At 45.1% G+C, this 20,761-nt stretch overlaps 1 protein-coding gene across 1 annotated transcript in view; it reads left to right on the top strand.

Annotated features, from left to right (window-relative positions):
- The window catches only part of EIF3A (eukaryotic translation initiation factor 3, subunit A), a 30,901-nt gene extending 13,975 nt beyond the window's left edge, over positions 1–16,926 (top strand). The window contains 14 exon segments of the mRNA XM_010154832.1: positions 593–940; positions 1,472–1,576; positions 2,196–2,309; positions 2,586–2,708; positions 3,705–3,858; positions 5,517–5,630; positions 5,633–5,688; positions 7,372–7,460; positions 11,922–12,126; positions 12,129–12,288; positions 12,339–12,737; positions 14,334–14,508; positions 14,914–15,074; positions 16,253–16,926. Coding sequence (XP_010153134.1) covers positions 593–940; positions 1,472–1,576; positions 2,196–2,309; positions 2,586–2,708; positions 3,705–3,858; positions 5,517–5,630; positions 5,633–5,688; positions 7,372–7,460; positions 11,922–12,126; positions 12,129–12,288; positions 12,339–12,737; positions 14,334–14,508; positions 14,914–15,074; positions 16,253–16,494 — 2,445 coding nt within the window. The 3' untranslated portion in view covers positions 16,495–16,926.
- Positions 16,927–20,761: the final 3,835 nt, after the last annotated feature.

Genomic DNA, 20,761 nt, shown 5'->3' with positions numbered 1-20,761 from the left:
TAGTGTCTGGAAGTCTAGTGCTGCTTGTAATTTAATTAACATGTTTTTACAGACAATGTTTGTATCTAAGTTGTCGGCTCATCAGTTTTTTATTATCTCACACTTAGTGCTTTGTGACAATTAGGATATTTTTGTCTTATTTTAGAGTGCTTGGAAAAACCCAAAACTTTAAAAACAAGGAAACTTTGGTGAACTACATTACATGTGGTGTGCTATACTTGCTAGCACGTGCAGAGACAAACAATATTCACACGCACTCACCCCCCGCCGTAGTTTGTCTTAAATATCAGTAACATGGGTGTGCAGTTCTTCTGGACAGAAAAAAGTGTGGAACTATCATACATAAGATGTGCTGCAGAATGTTGTCTTTGACAGACAACTGTATGTGTACGTGGTTCTAGTCAGTTGAAACTACCTTGGATGCTGCTTGGATGAGAGATTACATTTGCCATTACAGTTGTATTTCCATGCAGTTGGCAAGTTTGGAGAATAAAACTAACTTTGAGTTTTCTTTGAGAAGCATTTGCTATGCTTTGTGCCTTTTTAAAGAGATGCTGTATACCTCATTGTCTTATTCTTAACTTCAATTCAGCAAGAGAAGGAAGAACAACATCAGCTGGCAGTCACTGCCTTCTTGAAAAATTCCAGGAAGGAGCATCAGCGTATTCTTGCACGTCGTCAAACTATAGAGGAAAGAAAAGAGCGCCTTGAAAGTTTAAACATTCAGCGTGAAAAAGAAGAACTGGAGCAACGTGAAGCAGAATTACAAAAGGTCCGGAAAGCTGAAGAAGAGAGGCTGCGCCAGGAGGCGAAGGAGAGAGAGAAGGAGCGTATCCTGCAAGAGCATGAGCAAATCAAAAAGAAGACAGTTCGTGAGCGCTTGGAGCAGATTAAGAAGACTGAACTGGGAGCCAAAGCATTTAAAGATATTGATATTGAGGTAGACAACTTGTTATTTGAAGTTTTGAGGGGTTTTTATGCTTCTGGTGTTACATTGCTAGGCTGCTTGGATTTTGTGGGTTTTCCTAGTTTTATACTGTAACTGGTCTTATAAACAGTCTGTTTTAAAAATGAGGCAGTTTGATACTTAAATATTTAATTTGCTCCACAGTGCAAGTAGACCTTAATTCTGAGTGTGGATTCCTTTCTTCACCTGGAGGAATTAAGTCCAGCTGTTTTGTTTCTGGTTTTTTTCCTTTAACTAGTACCTGAAATGCAAAATAAACCTGTAGATCCAATTCTGTAGTACCTTGACTGCGTCTCAATTAAAAATCAAGATATAAGTTCTTTAGAGAGTTTTTAAAAAACAAAATATAAGTTAGCCAGAAAAGAGGAAAAGAAACACTGTTTCTGAAGCAAATGAGTTTCAGAGTTAAAGGGAAGACTGTAGAGAAGCTTAAAAAAACAAAGCATATTTATAGCAGAAAAAATGTTGGCCTGATTTTGCATTGATAACTTTACTTGGTCGTAGGATCTTGAAGAATTGGATCCTGACTTCATTATGGCTAAACAAGTGGAGCAGCTGGAAAAAGAAAAGAAGGAACTTCAGGAACGTCTGAAGAACCAGGAGAAAAAGGTACAGCGCAGGGAGGGTACAGACCCATGTCTGCACAGTGCTTTAGTCAGTGGTTGTGAACTCCTGTAGTGGTACATACATGCACAGGCTGATGTTGAAAATCTTTCTGAAATGGAAAAAAAGGTAAAAGTGTTATGAACCAACTGAGTTTGTAGTGTCAGTGCACAAGTCTGTTCTGATGCGTGGAGTGGACTTGAGAAAGAGCCCCTCAGCTGTATGTGAACGGAGTCTTAGTTGGGAAGACTTGTGCTTGAGAAATGTTCAGAGAAGGCAAGGCCAGTACGGAGAAGCTAAATTAACTATATTAATGGTCACTGAAACAGAGGAAATTCCACTGCTGGAGCCCTTCTAGATGGCAGAAGAGGACCTGCCTGAAACTCGGGTGGCTATAAAAGTCTGAGGAGCATGTTGTCATAGTAAATAGAAATGTATAACCCGGGTAAGGTGAAACTCACCCAGGACTTCCAGCTGTGTTCCAGAATGAAACAGAAGTTACGTGTCTGATACGCTAGAAAAGGCCATTGGATAGCAGGGTTTTCTTTGGGGGATGCTGAGGATGGAGTCCCCCCAACGTGGTCTTTGCATTGTGACATGCTAAAGGTACGTTATCTTTCTGTAGATTGACTATTTTGAAAGAGCGAAGCGCTTAGAAGAAATTCCTTTAATAAAGACTGCATATGAGGAGCAGCGAGTGCACGATATGGAGCTCTGGGAGCAACAGGAAGAAGAAAGGGTAAGAATTTTTTGCTCATGATAAAATCCATTAGTGCTAATGAAAACCAGTGGGGTTTGCACTGTCTTTTTTTCCTCAGCTCAATCCAAGGGAGGAAGGGAAAAAGCCGATACAAAGATGAAGTGTTAGCTGGACGATTTCAGTACACAGCGATGTCTTCTGTCTTGGATCTGAAAGGAGAGAAATGTAACTTCTCTTTCTAAGGGCTGAGGTGGATGATTGCAAATACACAGTCAAATTTTGTTTTGTAATACTCTTTATATTATCCATTTTTAGATCACTACTTTGCAGTTGGAGCGTGAGAAAGCCCTTGAGCATAAGAACAGGCTCTCAAGGATGTTGGAAGATAGAGATTTATTTGAAGCCAGGCTCAAAGCATCTCGACGAACAGTTTATGAGGTACATGAGATACGGTATTGTAATGAAATAATTCCCCCAAAGCGAGGAACCAAACATGTGACCCAGGGATTCTTCATGAAAAGTGGAAGCAAATGAGCAGCTAGAATGGCTCAGAATTCTGGAATTGTTTATTTTCTGCTTTGACTGAAAAATAAGATGAAGTGAAATATTCTTGCACCCATCCCTAGATATTATCACTTACAATTTTTGACACCTTTTGTCAGAGCTTATACGTTAAATAAAAGATAGGTAAATTATTAGTGCCAGTGCTGCTGTTAGTAGGAGATCGCTGGGTAGCGTGTGAGCAGCCGGCTGTACGCAGCCACCTGAGACTTATTGTGGCGATGGAGTAATACTGATAGCAATATTAAAGCTGAGAAATAGTCACAAATACTTGTCTGTATTTTAATCTTTTTGATTGAATCTGGAAATTATTTTGATAATCCAAGTAGTAAGGAATTCAAGTACGTTTTACGCTTGCAAAATTTAATAAGAAATCAGACCACGAGGGCAGGGAAAGAACTGTGCCTTTTGGTTCTTGCTCTACATTTTAAAAATTGTACATTTGCTGAGGCTGTTTGTAGCTTTGGTTATTTGGCTGTGTGGCAGTAAGAACTGGTTTAAAATAAAAAAAAGGCTAAAGAGGTTATTATGTTAAAGTAAGTTAAGTAACTGTATGGGATTCTTTGCAGTGGTATGGGTGATTTTAGATAATGGGTAAATTATTATTCATGTAATTTCTTTCCTGAAAAAGCAGATGAAGATCTAAGATTCTGCATAATGATTGTCTGTGTTCTAAGTAGGAGTATGTTCCCTTATACTAAATTTGTTGCAGAAAAAGGTTAAAATGGCAAACGGTTGTTTTCCCGTGGAGTGAAGCTAACATGCAGTTGCTTGCTTTGTGTTTCTGTGCGGCTTTATTTAGCAATCTGTGTAACTGTCTAGCTCTTCAACATTACAGTTCTGATGGTTTCACGTGCATTCTCTGTATTTCAGGATAAACTCAAGCAGTTCCAGGAACGGTTAGCAGAAGAGAGGCGTAATCGTTTGGAGGAACGCAAGAGGCAACGCAAAGAAGAGAGGCGCGTTACTTACTACAGGGAGAAGGAGGAGGAAGAGCAAAGGTTACGAGAAGAACAGCTGCTTAAAGGTATAATAGAGCACGTGATTATTTTATCTTTTGCATCCCTGACCCGTGCCAGGTGTGTACGCAGCTGACTTCTCAATTCCTGTTTCAGTGTGTTGGAGAAAGTCTCTCCGTTTTCAGTCCGCAGTGAAGACTGTGCTCACTGCTGTGAGATACTGTACCTTTACGTTCTACCTAACGCAGCTTCTGAATGCTGACGTGTGCAGCTTGGAGATGAAGGTCGGGCTTTACAGGAGGAAGGGAAAATGAAAGCAAATGAGTGCTTCCTGCCCTCCTCCCAGACACGAATAGAGGAGGAGATAAAGCGAGGGAGGCTAATGAAAAATTGAGTCTTTGATTTGAGTTGTTTAGTTTGAGATCTGGCCACTTACACACATCTTAAAAAGAATAGAAAGGGAACATTGGTGCCAGAACAAGAACTCCAGAATTGTAAGTGACTCACACACCTTTCCTTGTGAATTCCTTTGCCCCGGTAGCCTGTTTCAAGGCTTCAGAAGAGAAGAGGTGCTATAGGCATCCTGTAAGGGAATTTTCATTCCTACTTGTTGCTTGACGGGTGAAGTTTTTATGTGTCAGAGCTCACAGTCATGCAGTATTAAAAAATCAAACCATCAAAACCCAAGCATTCCTGAATATCAGATTTCTGACACGTCTAGCGGATGTTTTGGGTTGACTGAAAAAAAGTCCTCAATATCAGAAGGATATTGACCACTTGGAGCGAGTCCAGAGGAGGCCACAAAGATGCTCAGAGGGCTGGAGCACCTCTCCTATGACGAAAGGCTGCGAGAACTGGGCTTGTTCAGCCTGGAGAAGAGGAGGCTCCGAGGAGACCTCATTGCAGCTTTCCAGTATCTGAAGGGGGCCTACAAGGGTGCTGGGAGAGGACTTTTTACAAGAGCCGGTAGTAATAGGACAAGGGATAATGGGTATAAATTGAAATCAGGGAGGTTTAGATTAGATATCAGGAAGAAATTCTTCACAGAGAGGGTGGTGAGGCACTGGGACAGGTTGCCCAGAGAAGCTGTGGATGCCCCATCCCTGGAAGTGTCCAAGGCCAGGCTGGATGTGGCTTTGAGTAACCTGGTCTAGTGCAAGGTGTCCCTGCCCATGGCAGGGGGGTTGGAACTAGATGATCTTTAAAGTCCCTTCCAACCCAAACCAGTCTGTGATTCTATGATTCTATGACCTTTTCTCAGGAAGAGATCCTCTGTCGTACCTGTAGTTACCGGTGTGTTAGCTGGCACGTGCATGGTCTGTACATCGAGTGAATGTAGGCGCAGTGTGGGATACTTTCTTTCCTTCCTCGCTAGTAGCTGTTGTTCAGGATGTCAGTTTAGTGGATGTATCCAGGTTTCTTTTCCTATTGCTTTGGAGTTAGGATACTTCCTAATGAGGCTTTGAGCAACCTGGTCTAGTGGAAGGTGTCCCTGCCCATGGCAGGGGGGTTGGAATTGGATGATCTTTATGGTCCCTTCCAACCCAAACCATTCCATGATTCTATGATTCCAGAAAACAGATTGTGTGGTTAAACGCATCCCGTGAAATGCCTACTTCCTGTTAAGGAGTCAAAGGGGAGAGATTGTATTTTGTAACCTGCTGTGGATACAGCAAAGGAACGAATTCATTTTGGTAATACGTGCTGTTTATTTTTCTAACTGCAGAGCGTGAGGAAAAGGAGCGCATTGAGCGTGAGAAACGTGAGCAGGAACAACGTGAGTACCAGGAACGTGTCAAAAAACTAGAGGAACTGGAGAAGAAAAAACGTCAAAGAGAAATTTTTTGCGTCGTCGAGAAGAAGAAAGGAGAGGTCTAGATGACCCGTTTTCAAGAAAGGTAGGTAAATGCTTGCAGGTTTGTTTTCTTTTTGACTGCTCCTTCTTCGCTAGACTGTTTTTGGAAGAGGATGGTGGCAGTGTAAAATCATAGGCTAAATGTTTTTTTTCCAAAGTTGTAGCCTAAGTGGCTAATTAAATAGTTAAGTGATTGCCACTTAGTTTCAGCTCACTATCAGGATCTGGAATCTTTAGTTTAATAATCGAGTAAAACAGAAAGTACTACGATCTCCACGCTGATAACAAAATAAAGACTAAAGTAAATCTTGGATAATGTTTTCTTCAATGCAAAAGAGGAAGCAAGTGTAGTGACTCATGCCAGAGTCAGGAATTGAGTAGATACTGATGGAAAATCCCAGACTAAATGTAAAAACAGAGCTTAATGTTGTATAAGGGATGTGTCGTACCATGAAACAAAAAACCAGGAGGTGTGTTTAGCTTTCCACTGACAAATAGAAGTATTGGGGAAAATAATTATCCCAACCCAACAGGAAACAAAGGATAAGTTATTTGCAAATAAATGTGTAATGATTTCAGAAAAATGTGACCACCACAAACCTGTGGGTTTTTTTCAGAGCTTAACAGTAAGAGAACTAGTTTTAAATTTCATCCACCGTAGCCATTGCCTTTATTCAATGCCTACTTTGTGAGCAGCACTATGGAGAAAAGTGATCAGAGCTTGTATAACTGTTTTCGTTATTTACCTGCTAGACCATTATCCCCAGTATTTTTCATGTAAGAGGTGCTCCTAGCCACGGGCACTTGATGAGATGGGAAGGCTGACTTGGGGTCTGAGGAGGATATCTGTGCCACTCGGGAAATGCCATTTGCAGTTTTGGGATTCTTTCCTTGCTCGCCCTTGTCTGGGGTCAGCTCACAAGCATTTAAGTAGACACTTACGGTGTAGTGGGTCTCGCACAGCCTGTGTATTCCCCCATATTGCAGCGGAGACTCTGACAACTAAGAAAGCTTTTCAGAACCAGAATACCCTTTTGTAAAGGGGCTGTGTCATTATGTGAAATCAAGTATTTTATATGGTTTGCCTAATTTGGTTGTGGTTGAATTAAGGAATATAGAATTGTGTTAGCAATAGTCTAAATGGTTTGTCTTTGTCCAGCAATGGGGAGAGATATTTTAGCTTTATTGAAAAAAATATTGATTATTGCTCTGCCCAGCATCTAAGCAACCCGTATGGATTACAAATACTTGTTCTGTGCATTGAGGTACCATATTAGTGTTGTGTAAACTCAGAACAAAATGCTCTGTGCTGCAGAGAGCTTTCCCTTTATTCACTTTCTGATCTCATCTGAAAGCACAAAACCAAAGGAGGTTTTCAGTTCGTTCCTGCTGCAGCAGGGAAGTGAAACGTGTTAGAATCTCTTTTCTGTGTTAACAGGTGGTGGCTGTGGCTCACTGCAACTATTGTTCATACATTTGTTCATGAACTATTTAGTGTATTTGCATGTATCCTACCCTGTTGTGAGGTGTGTTCCTGGCAGAGTTTAAGACAGTATTTAGTACTTAATTCAGGAGTTACTCAAACTCCTGATAGTTCATTATTCTCTACAGTGTAACAACTGAGTTTTTACTGATGTAATGTGCTCTGAAAGGAGCAAATTTTCTGTTGAAAATCTTCATTTTAAAGTACTCAGAGAGAATGTTCCTGATTTCTTTTGCCATACAGGAATCTCGGTGGGGTGATAGGGAGTCTGAAAGCTCTTGGAGAAGAGGTGGTGAGGCAGAATCTGAATGGCGACGAGCACCACTGGAAAGGTAAGCACCAAGTTTTTTGGCTCCTTTTTTATTGCTGCTGCTAAAGCTGCACTAACTGAAAAATATCATGTGCCTTTACGTCTCTGAAAGTTACCTTCTATTAAAAAAATGCTTTCTAAGGATCTAAAAATGAGGGGGAGGTTTTATCTTGGACCTGAATTCAGGTAACATTCCTGTTTTATTTAGCTTAGATAAGTGAAAGCTAGCAGACACCTTCTGGGTGTGCTAAACAACTTCCTTACTTGGTTTCTTTCTTAAATTAAAAATTTCTGTTCCGCTCAGACGTTGGTGTCAGCCGTATAAATAAAGAATGGGGAAGGATGACAAGGAAATGCAGGGTTCCTGGGTGATGAAACTGTTTGAGACTTTCCATTTAGAAAACTGACAGCAATACATAAGAATAGTAAAGTCAAAATTCAGAGTCTTAAACTATTCAAGTCCCAGAGCAGAAGATATGCACCATAAATAAACTAAACCCAAGTTCTGTAAGACTGTTGAACAGAGAAGGAAGGATTTCTTGGGAAGGATATTCTGAAGGTACTTTGGACTTTTTAAAAAAACTAGACATGCTTGTTCACATCTCTGTTTTAGGGGTTTGGGGTACGTTCACTAAGGAAGGATATTCTGAAGGTACTTTGCACTTTTTAAAAAAAACCACAGACATGCTTGTTCACATCTCCGTTTTAGGGGTTTGGGGTATATTCACTAATACTGAAGGCTGTTTATACAGTTGTAGAAAAGATGATCTTTAACATTTGCCCATCCCTCTGCTCCACAACAGGATGAGCTGTACCTAAAATATTTCTGAGGTGCACATCTAGTTGTTTGTAGAAGCCTGGGTGGATGGAGACAGCACTGCTTGTTCCAATTGGCAGTGTGTTTTATTGCTTAATTAGCCTTCCAGGTAGATGGATTTTTATAAATGTCTGACCTTAATTTCCAGTGCAGCAATTTAAAGCCATTACAGCTGACTCTGACTCCAGTGGAAGCAAATTAATTTACTCTTTCTCTCTCTACTAATTTCTTCTAACATATGGGAAGAGTGTGATCTCTCTCACTGAAATGGTCTGTCAGTCTTTCTTTAAAAGCTCTGTTGCCATTCTCGGTAGTGATCCACTTTGTTGAGAATTGCAAAACCAAAAACTGGATGAAACTCCTGGGTGAAGCCTTTAACTATCAACATACTGTAGAAGTGTTTAGTGCATCTCTTTATATGCTTCAGCATGATTTCCCCCACCCTGCACAGGATGATACAGGTGACCTGTCATCAATTTTGAATCATCATAGCATAGAGGTTTGCTGAGTAAGTGCTGTCTAGCCATTTCTCATTCAGTTTTGCTAGAAATTGAGCTGCGTGACTGCTCAGGAGTTAACATTTAGGCATATTTTGGATTATTATGTAGCATGTTCAGTGAAACTTGCCTTCTCCCTTTTACTAAAAGGAATATATGGAGGAATACTAAAAGGAAATACTAATAGCAGTCAAAATTAATCTCTGGAATATTAAGTAATGTGGTATTTCTTTTGTTTTTGCTGAACTTAAGAACTAACAAAATAAAACTGATGGTGCTCAGACATGACTGCGGAAGAAAAGTGTCATTTTGCATTCTTTAGTAGTCCCATGTCTACCTCCAGTTAGATTTTTAACCCTAAAGGGAAAACGTGTGGATACAAAGCAGTGCAAACCTAACTGGGAACAGAGTAATTCCACAAGGTATTTCTGAACCGAGTGATAAAAGCAGTAACGAGGAGGAGGACAGAGCATTGGGTTCATGTGCAGCTGTAAGTACACCCATTGGATATATACATTTAAAAGCTTTTTTGGGCGCTAGTAGGAGGAGAGAAGCCAGGACGTTTGTCTTGCAGACAAATTCCTCATGGTAATGGCACAGTCCTGGCGTGCAGGTCCTTACAGTCATGGAGCAACCCGTTGTACTGTGCAGCAGTGCCCGTGTGCTGGCTTCCAGGGGATAGCTATCCCAGTGTTCTCCGCCTTTTCCATACCGTGGTTCCAGCTACAAGAAAGAACAGATTACAGAAAGGCAGAAGTGTCCAGTAAGGGCTGTCTCCTGGGCAGCTGGGGGCTTTATTATGAGTTGTAACTAGACAGCGAGTATTGACTGTGTTCCGGCACTGTGCAGGAGACAGAAGAGGAATATAAAACTGATGATGTAACACACTTTTGTAAGGAAGAAATCAGTCCTGATAAAATCACAGATACTGTGATTGCAGGCAGAGGAGGTTAACAGCGAAGTGCTCTGTAGAGTTACATGAAAAGCCAGTTGATTTAGTAGAAAATACCATTTTATGCTGGCACCTCTTGTTCTTTCTCTAGTCACAGAAAATCCATAAAACGCCTTCAGGAGCTGGACACTTGCTCCTTGAAACAAAGCAGCGGCAGCTACTGTAGGCCTGGTATTCGCCAGATGTGGCGGGCAGTGCTGCAGGCTGCTGTGCTCAGCACCGCTCCTTCATTAGGTACTGCCTGGTACGTCACTGCTGGCCCAGGTTAAACCACGACACTGTCACGGATTGCTGTCCCAGAGCATCAGCCAGCGCTTACGTCCTTACGGTCCAGAAATGCTGGAAAGCCAGAATGTACAGAAAAGGGGAGCTGACCTCTGTTGTGCTGTTTGTGCCCGAGTTAAGATGAGCAAAACAGAGTTATAAACCTGTCACAGTGGCAGACGCTGTAGTGAGAACTTTGCCAGCGAATTTCTGCTTTATTTGGTAAAGCTGCTGCAAGCTCTCAGCTCTAGTAGATCAGGGTGTAGGGTTTTCGGAGGTTATTGAGAAGGGGGTTGTATAATTGAAACTGGATTACGACAGTGGCCGCCATTCAGTGATATCCTTAATACGCATGCATCCCTCTGCTCTTACTAATTTATTGGATGCTGTTTGACTCAATTTCACTGACCTTTTAAAGTGCGAACTAGGATTTCTGAGACAGAAAGAAGGATAAAAGCTGAAATATGAACACTGAAGTTGTCAAATGAGAAAGATGTAAAAACAACAGGGGCATAATTTCACCTGTAAGTAGTAGTTTAAAAATAGATTAAAAAATCCTAAACCCCTAAGTGTGAATGGATTAAATACTTGTTCATGCAATTACCGTTATAACCATTTCTCTACATGTCTTTTACATCTAAAGAATCAGATTTTTCAAAGGAGAAGATAATCCAATTGGAGTCTAAATGGCAGTTAACACTCTCCATGTCTTGTTTTTATCTCTCAGCTCAATGGTCATTGTGTTCTCCCTTGTTCTTCCAAAACCAGAAAATACTCTGCTCACAGTTCCTCAAAATTCTTGGGATACAGAGTTGTCACAAACTGTTGCCTCTTTGCTCTTACCTCTGAGAGTCCCACATCTGTTGTTTTGTAGCAAGTCATTGCTGTTCTTTTGTTGACGTTTTAGTAGCATAGTGGATTTCTAAACCTGGGGGGTTTTTTGTTTCATTTTTGTTTCGATTTTGTTTTTTGAATCCATGAAATTCAGCCTCAGTGCAGCCTCTCTTCCTTGCCAAGGAGCAGGTACCAGTACAATTGTGTCTATTGCTTGTTTCTTTTTACTGCTGAGGAGCTAGCTTAGGAAGGCTAATTTCCTGAAATAAAGAAATTAATTTGGCTTTGTCACCAAAGTTTTTGATCTAAATATACGTGTAAAGTCCTGTAGGCATTAAACAAATAGGTGTGTTCAGAGAAGTGAAGGAGTGGAAGGCTCTAACTGTTACTCAGCAGTGTCTGATCTTTTCAGTGTTAAAAATCCAAACCCGTTTCAAAGGTGAACCGATGACTTCACAGCCCAGGGGAAATTCTCACCAATTCCTTACTTCTCACGTACATCCTAGTATGGAGAGTCCGTGCGAGCCTAGATAGCCAGAGCCTGGCGTGCCCCACTTGCCATCAGGGATTGCAGTGGATTGAGTCACACGTTTGCTGCATTGTCCTGCCGTATCCGGTTGTGGATGCTTGTCAGTGGAAGTATTGTCCATCTGTTGGGCTGGGGCCATGCCAAAGCACCTGCAAACAGGGATTGGACTGTACGGTTGGCGTGTGCATGAAGAAGGGGAGAGGGGTACCTGCTTGATGGGTGGGTGCTGTTTTTTAATACTGGTTCTTCGAGACAGCTTGAGTTGGACAGATTAGGTGCCAAACCTCTGTTGTACTGCAGCAGGTGATCAAGAGGGGACTGCAGTTAGCCCCTTCAAACTGCACTTTTGAAGGAGGTAATTATTTGTTCAGTCTATATTGAAGCTGTAGGGATGGTGACCTACCACTTTCCCGTAGCAGTGAAGGCAATTAAACGATTGCATTTGAAAACCACAAGCTCTGTAAATGTGTTTGCTACCACACATCAAGTGGAGACCTTCAGGGATGGCCGTAAGGGGTTTGATACTGTCGATCTAAAAGCTTTCCTGGATGTCAGCTGCTACTTTTTGCCCCTTCCCTGTGGTTTTATAGAGATTGGCGTCGAGGAGAGCCAAGGGAGGAGGAAAGACCTTTCCGACGAGGAGACGATGTGCCCCGACGAGGGGATGATGTGCCCCGACGCAGTGCTGCAGAAGAAAAGGAACGTCCTTCTACGGAATCAACAGAGGACAGGCCGCCTAGGCGTGAAGAGGATGGGGACGGACCACCCAGGCGTGAAGGGGACGAGGATAGGCCACGCCACCCAGACGAGGTTTGGATGATGACAGGCCACCCAGGCGCGGCTTGGATGATGACAGAGGCAGTTGGCGTGCAGCAGATGACGACAGAGGGCCCAGGCGTGGGCTGGACGATGACAGGCCGCCCAGACGGGCTTTGGATGATGACAGGCCACCCAGGCGTGGGCTGGATGACGACCGGAGCAGCTGGCGTGCCGCCGATGACGACAGGGGGCCCTGGATGATGACAGGCCACCCAGGCGCGGCTTGGATGATGACAGAGGCAGTTGGCGTGCAGCAGATGACGACAGAGGGCCCAGGCGTGGGCTGGACGATGACAGGCCGCCCAGACGGGCTTTGGATGATGACAGGCCACCCAGGCGTGGGCTGGATGACGACCGGAGCAGCTGGCGTGCCGCCGATGACGACAGGGGGCCCAGGCGTGGGATGGATGACGACAGGGGTCCCAGGCGCGGGATGGATGACGACAGGATGTCAAGGCGTGATGATGACCGGGGACCGTGGCGGAATGCAGATGATGACAGGCTCTCCAGGCGTGATGATGACAGGGGTCCGTGGCGTAGCAGTGATGATTCAAGGCCGGGTCCTTGGAGGCCGTTTGGGAAACCAGGTAAAATGTAATAATATAATAATCTTCCCTTCAAAGTGTGTGTTAACCCAGAAGGTAAAGGATGGAATGTGCTTGGTGCCAAAGATGGGATCAATACTGAAATGTCTGGATTTACTTGGTTAATGTGGACGCTCCTTTACTTAGTATAATTAAACCTTTTAATTTGGTTGAATTAAAAAAAAAAAAGCAGCAGGGCTAATTGCTTGCCTGGAAGATGGCTAAGGGTCACACAGCAGTGTGGGTAATTTACCTCCCTGCAAAACCAAATAGACAAGTGAAATGCTCCAATGGGAGAAAACCGTTCTCATGGGGTTAGCACACCTTAGTCTCTTGCCCTGCCCCCTCTACATGTCTGAAATTATCCTTCTGCAGGGGGTTTTGATGCATCATTTGAGTGGGTCTGGTTTTGGTGCCGGAGGGGGACTTTTTACAAGGGTCTGTAGTGACAGGACAAGGGGTAATGGGTTTAAATTGGAAGTGGGGAGGTTTAGATTGGATATCAGGAAGAAGTTCTTCCCAGAGAGGGTGGGGAGGCACTGGGACAGGTTGGCCAGAGATGACGTGGATGCCTCATCCCTGGAAGTGTGCAAGGCCAGGCTGGATGAGGCTTGGAGCAGCCTGGTCTGGTGGAAGGTGTCCCTGCCCATGGCAGGGGGGTTGGAACTAGATGGGCTTTGAGGTCCCTTCCAACCCAAACCAGTCCGTGATTCTGTGATAAGCTGTTTTTGTGCACAAACATATTCCTGGCTCTACCATTCCTTTTTTGCTTTTTTCCTTGAAAATCCTGCTTTGAGCAGGGGTTTGGGCCAGGTGACCTTCTGAGGTCGCTTACAATCCGAATTACCCTATTCCTGTAGTTTTTTTCTAGTCCTAAGCCTGTGTGATGGTGACTGCCACAACTGTTTCTGATTCTTTTCAGAACTGTTGATGACATTTAAATGTTAGATGTGACTTTGCTTTCCTGGTTCCTTTAATTTGGATTTATGTATTCAGAGGTACCACATCACCTAGATCTAATTCTGTAATCCAAACCCATAGAACTGTTAATGTAAATCTCAGTACTCCGCACACCAGTAGCTTTCTCCTACTCAAAGGAAAAGCAGGCTGCATAATAAAGAACTCCCATTCCTAAGTAACAGTATTGCAGGATGCACAGTGGTGTAAGCAGGTGGTAAACGACACTCATATTTTAAAGTAGCGCTTTAAAAAGCAGTCAGTTCTTAAAGATGTGCTTCCCTAAAATTTCCTCGCTCATAGATTGTCACAAAGGAATCTTCTGTCTAAGGTACCCCCTTTACTCCTGCTGATGTTTTGCACAAGACCCTTGAGCAGCTTGTGGTTTGGGACTGAAGCTGTGGGGTGTAATCAGCCCCGCTGAGCTGAGAGACGAGGTGTATGTTACTCTTCATATCAAGCAGTTCCTACCGTGTTTTCTCTGTGGCTCCCACTCAGCCTGCGCACGTTTTACATCTTGAGTTGGATCCTCAGGGATCAAAACTTGAAGAACCAGTTTGTGTGAGGGAAGTAAAGGATTCTTTGTCTGCAGAGATCACAGGTCACTCACAAATTCCTCTGACTGCATTTTCTTAATTACAGGGGGATGGAGAGAACGAGAAAAGGCTCGAGAGGATAGCTGGGGGCCTCCCCGAGACTCCAGACCCCCAGGAGACCGTGAATGGGATAGAGACAAAGATCGGGATGAAAATGAGAAAGACCGTGACTTCGACAGAGAGAGAGATTTTGATCGGGATGATCGTTTCAGGCGTCCCAGGTTTGACTGCTCTGTTAAATTACTTCTAGAATGTCTCTGTTAAAAAAAAAAAAGCGTGCCCTGCTGATAAAGAAATAATATGACATTGCCGAGTGAATGGAACAGCGGTTGTTTTGCAGGAAATGAAGCACTTCAGGTACTAAATTGATAGTGGCATTTGGGGCCTCAAACTGTTTACAGAAGGAATCTCAAAATGCTGTACTGCTTTTAATTTATTTTGTTAACCTGTTAGCAAGAGGATTTCATGTTAGGCTCCAGAAAAACAGGAAAGTTTTTGGAAGTACGTCAGTCTGTTAAATAGAGACGCGCTGGGAAATCTCTCTCTGGTGATTTATCATTGTTTCTTTCCACAGCAAAGGTAGAATCTTAACATTGAGTCTTATTTTATGTTTTGAATGGCAAAAGGGATGACGCTGGGTGGAGAAGAGGACCAGCTGAGGAAACTTCTAGCTGGAGAGATTCGAGTCGCCGTGAGGAATGGGACAGAAGTGGTCGTGACATGAGAGACCGACGTGCTGATGACAGAGATCCGCCCCTCAGCAGGGGACCGCCCCTCCTTTTTGAGCGTATGTTTACTTTGGTGTTCCTAAAGGCTTTCATTCGTTACAGGGCCTTCCTGCTACTCTGGCAGTGCTAGGACGTGGCACGATGGGAGTAAGTTACGTTTTCAGCCACTTTAACTCCCTCTGCATGAGCAAAGTAAAAGAAGCTTCAGTGTAATTGGGATTTCCTTGAATCTTAACTTTTTTTAGTCATGCTCTTTTCTGTCTTAGTAGCATTTCAGATTGCAGTAGAAGGGGAACGCTTTACGTGTGCAGTTTTCACAGCAGGGTTATGTTCAGGGTGAATGAAATTCCATTTATTAGTCCTTTGCTGTGTTCTGAAAATACAGCGACAGCAGATACATTCAGCCTGAGATCCCACATCTTCCAGTTCTGATGTTCTCACGTTCGGGCTCTCATTTGGTCTTTGCCCCCGGAGTGTGGATGCTCCCCGGACACGGAGGGTGCTCTCAGGCCACTGGTCTCGGAGACCAAGGTGGAACAGAACGTGCTGGACAGGGCTTCGCTGGCGGAAGGGCTGAGGCCTCTCACTGGGGAGATGTTTTATGGTTTTAGTGTATCAGGGAGTTGTGGTGTTTGCCTGTTGGGTTTGGTACGTGGCACAGCTTTGTTCATAGCCGGGGTGGAATCCCCAACATCCTTTTGGTGGAAACGAGCAATTCTCCGCGTAGCGAAGAACGGCGAGCGCTGTTACCAGCGGGTTGCCTGACCCGGTGCTGCGCTCCGGTTTCAGTAGCCTGAACAGTCGTTTGCTGGCTTTTCAGACAGTGAACACCTTCACATTTTCCACAGGTGGGTTTAAGTTGGGATTTTTCTGTTTTTAGGGTTCAGTCATTGCTACGGAGACGCTTTTGTGCTTTTAATTCTTACAGTAAGAATATATGGTTTTACATCACAAAACCAAGTACAGAAATAGTACATTCTTATTAGGGTTACTGTGTTCTAAAGATGACACTTGGGGTGCCCTCAGCAGTCCTCAGTCTGAAAAGAAGCTTGAGTGGCTCCTGTCCGTCACATCACTATAAAAATGAAAGTGCATTTGCCTGTCCTCATGGTGTAACCTTGTGGCAGGACTGAGCAGCAGGAAGTCCGGCTGCCGGTGCCAGGCACGGTGGTTCAGACCCTTGCAGGGTGCTGCTGGAGCACCACAAAGGTGGTTTACTGTCTCTCTCTCTCCACAGCGAGCTCGTGGCGGCGTGCTGATGATCGGAGAGAGGAACGCGGAGAAGAACGTGAAACGCCTCGGCGATCGGCTCCCGCTCCTGCTGCTCCTCCGGCTTCCGCTCCCCCTCCGGCATCGAAAGACCGAGAAAGAGACGGGGAGAAGGAAAAGGGTTCCTGGAAAGCAGAAAAGGAGCGCGAGCCCCTTCGCCGTACCAAGAACGAGACAGACGAAGAAGGGTGGACCACTGTACGACGTTAAGTGAAAATCACAGCATTTAACCTATGTTTTAGCTTTGATTTGATGGAATCCACGGATTATATTTGTGCTTATAAACATTCTGAATGGGAATTCTTTAACTAATGTTTTGAGGTAACATGAAAGCATGAGCTTGAATTACTTACTCATCTAGACTGATCATGCACAAAACTCACAGCAGAAGGTTGGAAGTTGAATGCCCGTTTTTGAAATTTCAAGTGATGCTTATTTCGTGGGTCATTTGTTGCTAAAATAAAAAGAAGCGAGCCCAACAGCTGTCTCGAGTAATGCTTCTATCTCACACCAAAACGGGCTGACCTTTCTATTTTTAGTCTTTCTTAATTTGGAACAGGGTCTTACCGTCACAGAACATGCATTTGAGAACACCTCTGCTCACACGGGGATTATTGAAAAAGCAGAGCTAGATCAATTCCCATGATTATCCCCCAAAATTAGAAAAAGATATAAAAGCCCTCTTTTACATAGGCATCTTTGAGGGCAGGTGGTTTCCGAGAGACCTTTTATCACTCTCTAAATTCACTAAGTTGTTTAAATCTGAATTGAATGCAGTAAATGTTACGAGCATTTGCTACGGTGGGATGTTGCCTGTAGACTTCACCACCACCAGCCGCCTAGGAGGCCGTTTGGCGGGCGTCGTTCCAGTACCGTATGCCCTCTGCGGCAGCGTCCGCCCACGGGACGCCAAAGCGTTCTGGTAAGCACACAGCTGTGTGTTTTCTGTTGCCCTTACCACAACCGCTTTTTCCATTACTGGATAATTCATGCCTATCGAGGATTTATAAATACTGTCATATTTAAAATGTGTGGGTTTGGAGAAATTGTTGAATTTTCCCCCCCAATTCTTTGTCTTCAGGGTCAATTCTTTCCCCTTTCCAAAAAAAGTGATTTGTAGTAACGGCTGTGTTGACTTCAGCCCGGGAACAAGAAGTGGCCGTGCTGAAGCCAACGCAGAACTTGCTGCTGTGTGTTTCTTCAGTGATAAATAAACAACTTATGGAATTAGCTGCTACGGCGTCTTGGCTTTTTAGTAACTTCCTGCGCGGTACGTGAGCGCAGGACAGCTGTTGAACAGCTCTTCCCTGGATGCCTACCTCTCTCTGTTACCAGCTAAGGAGAATGCAAGGGCACTCGGGATAGTTTCTTCCTGAGAAAACCCAGTTTAAGGTTAATGTGAGTCCTCTTGTCCTTTTTGTGCTCTCTTCTGACCCAGGACCAGTGGCTTTCTTTGGAAAAACTTGCTCAGGGACATCTTCCAAGGCCCCCATTTTTGTGCCTTTGGAGCCTGTTGTGTCATTTCTTGCCGAGTCGTGGAATTCCTTCAGAGCAGGAGTGTTTTCTAAGCAAAACCAACCCCAGCTGTGTGTTTTGTTCAGTGTACAGTCCCATAAAGGCTATACAGGAACAGCGAGCGCTTCCTGGATCTGGAGTGGTGGGTGCAGCTGCTGTTCCGCTGCCTCTTGCCATCCATATGTTCTGTCTCGGGATCACAGGATCATTCCTGTCAAGAGGGGCCCCAGGAGGTCCTTCACCCCTGGCTGTGAAGTGATTGTTACTCAGAACCACGTTCCTCCAGTGTGGTTTTGAAAACCTCCAAGGATGTAGCACGATCTTTCTGGGCAACCTCTTCAAAAGGCTTGGCTGCACCCAGGCTGAAAAATCATGGAATGGTTTGGGTTGGAAGGGACCTTAAAGTTTCCTGGCAGGTACCAGCTCCCCAGCACCTTGGCTTCCGCCGGCTGGCCCAGCCCAGTTCCCTCAGCCATTCCTCCCATCCCTGAGCATCGCACTGGCCCTCCACTGAACTCACCCAAACGTGCTAACATCCTCCTTGCGCGGGGGGCGATGGGACCCAGAACCACGAGTAGCCGAGGTGAGGGGGGCTGAGGGCGACCCTCCTCATCTGCGGCCTTTGCTCCTGCTCAGGCAGCCAAGGTCTGGCTCACGCTCAGCTTTTCGCCTGCCAGGGCCTCGGCGGCATTCAGCCACCCCCAGCCTGCCAGTGTCGGGGCCTCTCCTTCCGCACTGCAGGACCCTGCCCAGAGCATCTCCGCTGGTTTTCCTGCTTTCCCGCTTCGGTGTCACCTGCAAGCCTGGCCCTGGAGAAAGGGCTAGACCAGGCCCAGCCCACGGTGCTGAACCCGGACACCCGTTTCTTCTGCCCACCCCGCTACCCCTGTCACAGGTACGAGAAAAACCTGTTGGCCTCGCAGAAGCTGAGCTGAGGAACAGGCACCGCTCCTTCCCTTCGCTGCAGAAGGCGGGTGAGCGAATACACTCTGACCCTTCCCATCCCCGCCTCCCACGCCTGCCCAGAAACACGTTCAGCAGTGACTGCTTCCGTGCTTTTCCCAGGGGCTGAAGCGCTACCATCTGGCCTGGGGCTTCTCAGGTGGTTCTTTTGGACTTTGTGAGGATGGGCACAGCCTTTCTGCAGTCCCCAGGGAGATGTAGAGAGTGATAAATCTTCTGTATCTTTAATTTTATCCAAACAAAGCTGTTTTTACATGGAGATAAACGTTAGCAATCATTGCACCGGCTGTAGCTGTTCCCACATCCACATTCTTAATTCCCATTACTTGAGACTGCGATAGTGCTGCCAACACATGTGAAACCCTCAGACCAGGCAGCTGGAGCAGAGACCCGCAGGGTGGGAGCTTCGCAGGCACAGCAGCATGTTTATCTCGCTGTGTGATCACCTGCAGTGATCAAAGCCCACTGCTGACCCAATCCAACAGCTCCAACCTCTCTCTCCTGCCATAATTACACACTGGTGACCTGAAAATGCTGAAGACAGGGAATTCTCCAGCATTGCCATGCAACTGATTCATGTTTGGTTCAAGACCGAACTCGCAGCAACCCTTAGCAGGATGCCAACTGTCACACGCTGCTTAGAAGGCACAACTTTGGGCTGCTGCTGGTTAAAGGATGCAAATACTGATTAAAACAAACCCCCCAGAGCAGGGCGGGTGATTGGGTAGGAGCAGTGTCAGTTTTTCACAGGGCAGGCAGGAGGCAATCTCAAACAGCAAAGCACCAAACCCCTGTCTGGCCGGTAACCAGACGTGTCTTTGCCAGTTCAGCATCCGTGGGCTGCAGCTGCTGACGGAGCTGCTGAGAGTGAGCAGGTCATCCTTCTGTAGCAAAAAGGTACCGCTATACCGTGTAAACCCAGAGCGAGGGTGTTGGGGCAGTGAAAGGCGGGATTCAACGTTTACCTGTTGGGCAGGCACTGGTACCCGTCCCGTGCGGTTCGCTGCAGAACTACACGAAGGCACGCCTGCGACGCAACAACGCCCCACGACTCTCCCTGTCTGGCCGTGGCAGCACGGGGTAGAACTGAAATGCTCTGCACTTGGTCTGGTCCTGCTCGTAAAAAGAATTATTAATGCATTTAATTATGGTAGGATGGAGATTCTACAAGCTATTCACCGCTTTTTGCCGATGAAAGCCTCCTCTGCTGCAGTTGAAGCTTTGTTAGTCCTTTCAGTCTCGGCAGGAGGACAACATTTGCTACATCTTTGTCCACGTTTAGCGCATCACTTCTGCCCAAACAGGCGTATCAGACGTCATCATCTTCCTCCCTGCGTGACTCTCGGCGCGCTATCTCCGGTGTATATTAACCTCTGTGTTTGGTGGTTGAACTGGCACATCTGTGGGATGGAAAGGCATTTTGTCACCCTCACAGCTCAGTCCCACAGCAGAGCAGCCACCCGAGGCCCTGGGGTCAGCAGGCTGAGAGCAGACTCAGCCCAAACCGGATTTGCACTGGGGGTGGGTGCAGACTCACCCAGCTGCAGCTGGATCCAGTTATCTGTGCACCTGAAAGCAGTCCTTAATTAGAAGTAGCTTGCTTTTCGCCACGACTAGTAGCAACTGAGGGTGATTATGGGCTACCCAATACTGTCTTCACTCCTCTTACCAGAATATCACTATGGAAAAGATTCCAGCACTTAACACGCTTAGGAATATCTCCCTGTAATACAGCGATTCTCTGAAGTATTTGGTTTAAACAAGTACCCACAGTATTTTGATTTGCAGATGCCTGGAGAATAAATGAAAATACCTGCCTTTTCTTAGACCTCCTTTGTGGAGCACGTCACAGCTCCGACCTGGGCTGCTTTCTGATTAAGGATTTAAATTACTAATGTAAATAGTTTCCAGTATTTAAGGAATCAAAGTAACACCCTAAGTGCTACCTATTGTAATGAGCTTTTCAGAGTGACCAAGAACAAGCACGTTTCTGCTCACT

The sequence above is a fragment of the Eurypyga helias genome, unplaced genomic scaffold, assembly GCF_000690775.1.
Source record: "Eurypyga helias isolate BGI_N326 unplaced genomic scaffold, ASM69077v1 scaffold12207, whole genome shotgun sequence".
Taxonomy (NCBI): domain Eukaryota; kingdom Metazoa; phylum Chordata; class Aves; order Eurypygiformes; family Eurypygidae; genus Eurypyga; species Eurypyga helias.
The sequence above is the reverse complement of the archived record's forward strand: the minus strand, read 5'-3'. Positions and strand labels throughout refer to the sequence as shown.